The 1,191-nt window shown below is 57.6% G+C and overlaps 1 protein-coding gene across 1 annotated transcript in view; it reads left to right on the top strand.

Moving 5' to 3' along the window:
- Positions 1 to 622: 622 nt before the first annotated feature.
- Positions 623 to 1,191, top strand: part of CCL25 (chemokine (C-C motif) ligand 25) — a 3,334-nt gene continuing 2,765 nt past the window's right edge. The window contains exon 1 of the mRNA XM_006762678.2: positions 623 to 722. Within this exon, the coding sequence (XP_006762741.1) occupies positions 650 to 722 (73 nt within the window). The 5' untranslated portion in view covers positions 623 to 649. The remainder of the gene's footprint in view (positions 723 to 1,191) is intronic.

The following is a 1,191-nucleotide window of genomic DNA, read 5'->3' as shown; positions in this document are numbered from 1 at the left end:
GGAAGTCGTGGGGGGTCACAGGGTAGCCAGCCTTCAAGTGGCCTGGCAGGGCTGGGCTGTCCATCTGCATGCATCTTCAGCCTCTTATTGCCAAGGAAGCCAAACCCCTGTCGGTTCCACATCTGAGTAGTTAGTTGAGGGAGTCATTGTCTCCTGATTTGGATCCTCTCATCCCCAGTTGCCCCCAACTCCCTTCATTTGTGTCCTGACCTCGGAGAAAGGAGCTAGAAAGAGAAACAGGAGAAGAGAGGAGGGCGGGGCAGGAGTGAGAAGCCTGGAGGTGGAGTGGGAGAGCAGATGAGGAGGAGGAAGAGGGTGGAGGACAGGTGGTGCAGGGTGGGGCTCCATCTATAAAGCGAGAACACCTGCTGGCTAGTGGGCAGGAGAGCTTGCCACATACTCCAGAGGCACCAGGAGCCCCGTAGGCTTTGGTAAGTTTCCCCTCGCTGCAACCGAGACCAGCAGCTGATCTCCCAGGAACGACTTGGCCCAATCCTGTGCTGCCTGCCTCCCTTGCAGAGGGTCCTGGCTTGAGATGGGAGGGGGCTGTTCCCAGTGCCTGCTACTGTCCATTTGGTGTCCTTCTTACCCCCCTCCCACCTCCCCTGTTATCCCTCAAGGATCAGGAGGAGGAGAACAAATCTGCACCATGAACTTGTGGCTCCTGGCCTGCCTAATGACCTGCTTCATAGGCACCTGGGCCCCTGCTGTCCAAGCTCAAGGTACTGTCTGGGGCCATACCTACTCTCCTCCCTCCAGGTTCCCCCTCTTCCCATCCATCCTTCTGTCTGCCCCCCCCTCCCATTTGCCTACCCCCTCCTCTAAAAGTCTGAGCTGATTTCCACCATCAGATTCTCTGACAGCTACCCCATCCCCAGGCGTGCAGAAACTCCTGGCATCTGTGCAGTCCCTGTGATGCCTCCACCAAAGCCCATGATCCAAGTCTTTCCTGCAGGGACTCCAGTCAGCCCAGGGAATGTGGGAAGCAGAGGGTGGCTCCCATAGTGGCCTAGCCCCTTGTCACCAGGGACACACTGCAGTGATCTCACCCTGTAGAGCCCCAGGGACTAGCAGGAAAGGGTCCTCTTCTCAGCTTCCCCCAACCCGGGCTAACTGGGTGGTCAGGCTGAGGGTCACTACTCAGCCTTTATGGGCTTCAGTTTCCTCATGTGCCAAGTGGGGTTCCAAATT

This window comes from Myotis davidii, unplaced genomic scaffold (assembly GCF_000327345.1).
Source record: "Myotis davidii unplaced genomic scaffold, ASM32734v1 scaffold479, whole genome shotgun sequence".
Lineage (NCBI taxonomy): Eukaryota > Metazoa > Chordata > Mammalia > Chiroptera > Vespertilionidae > Myotis > Myotis davidii.
The sequence above is the reverse complement of the archived record's forward strand: the minus strand, read 5'-3'. Positions and strand labels throughout refer to the sequence as shown.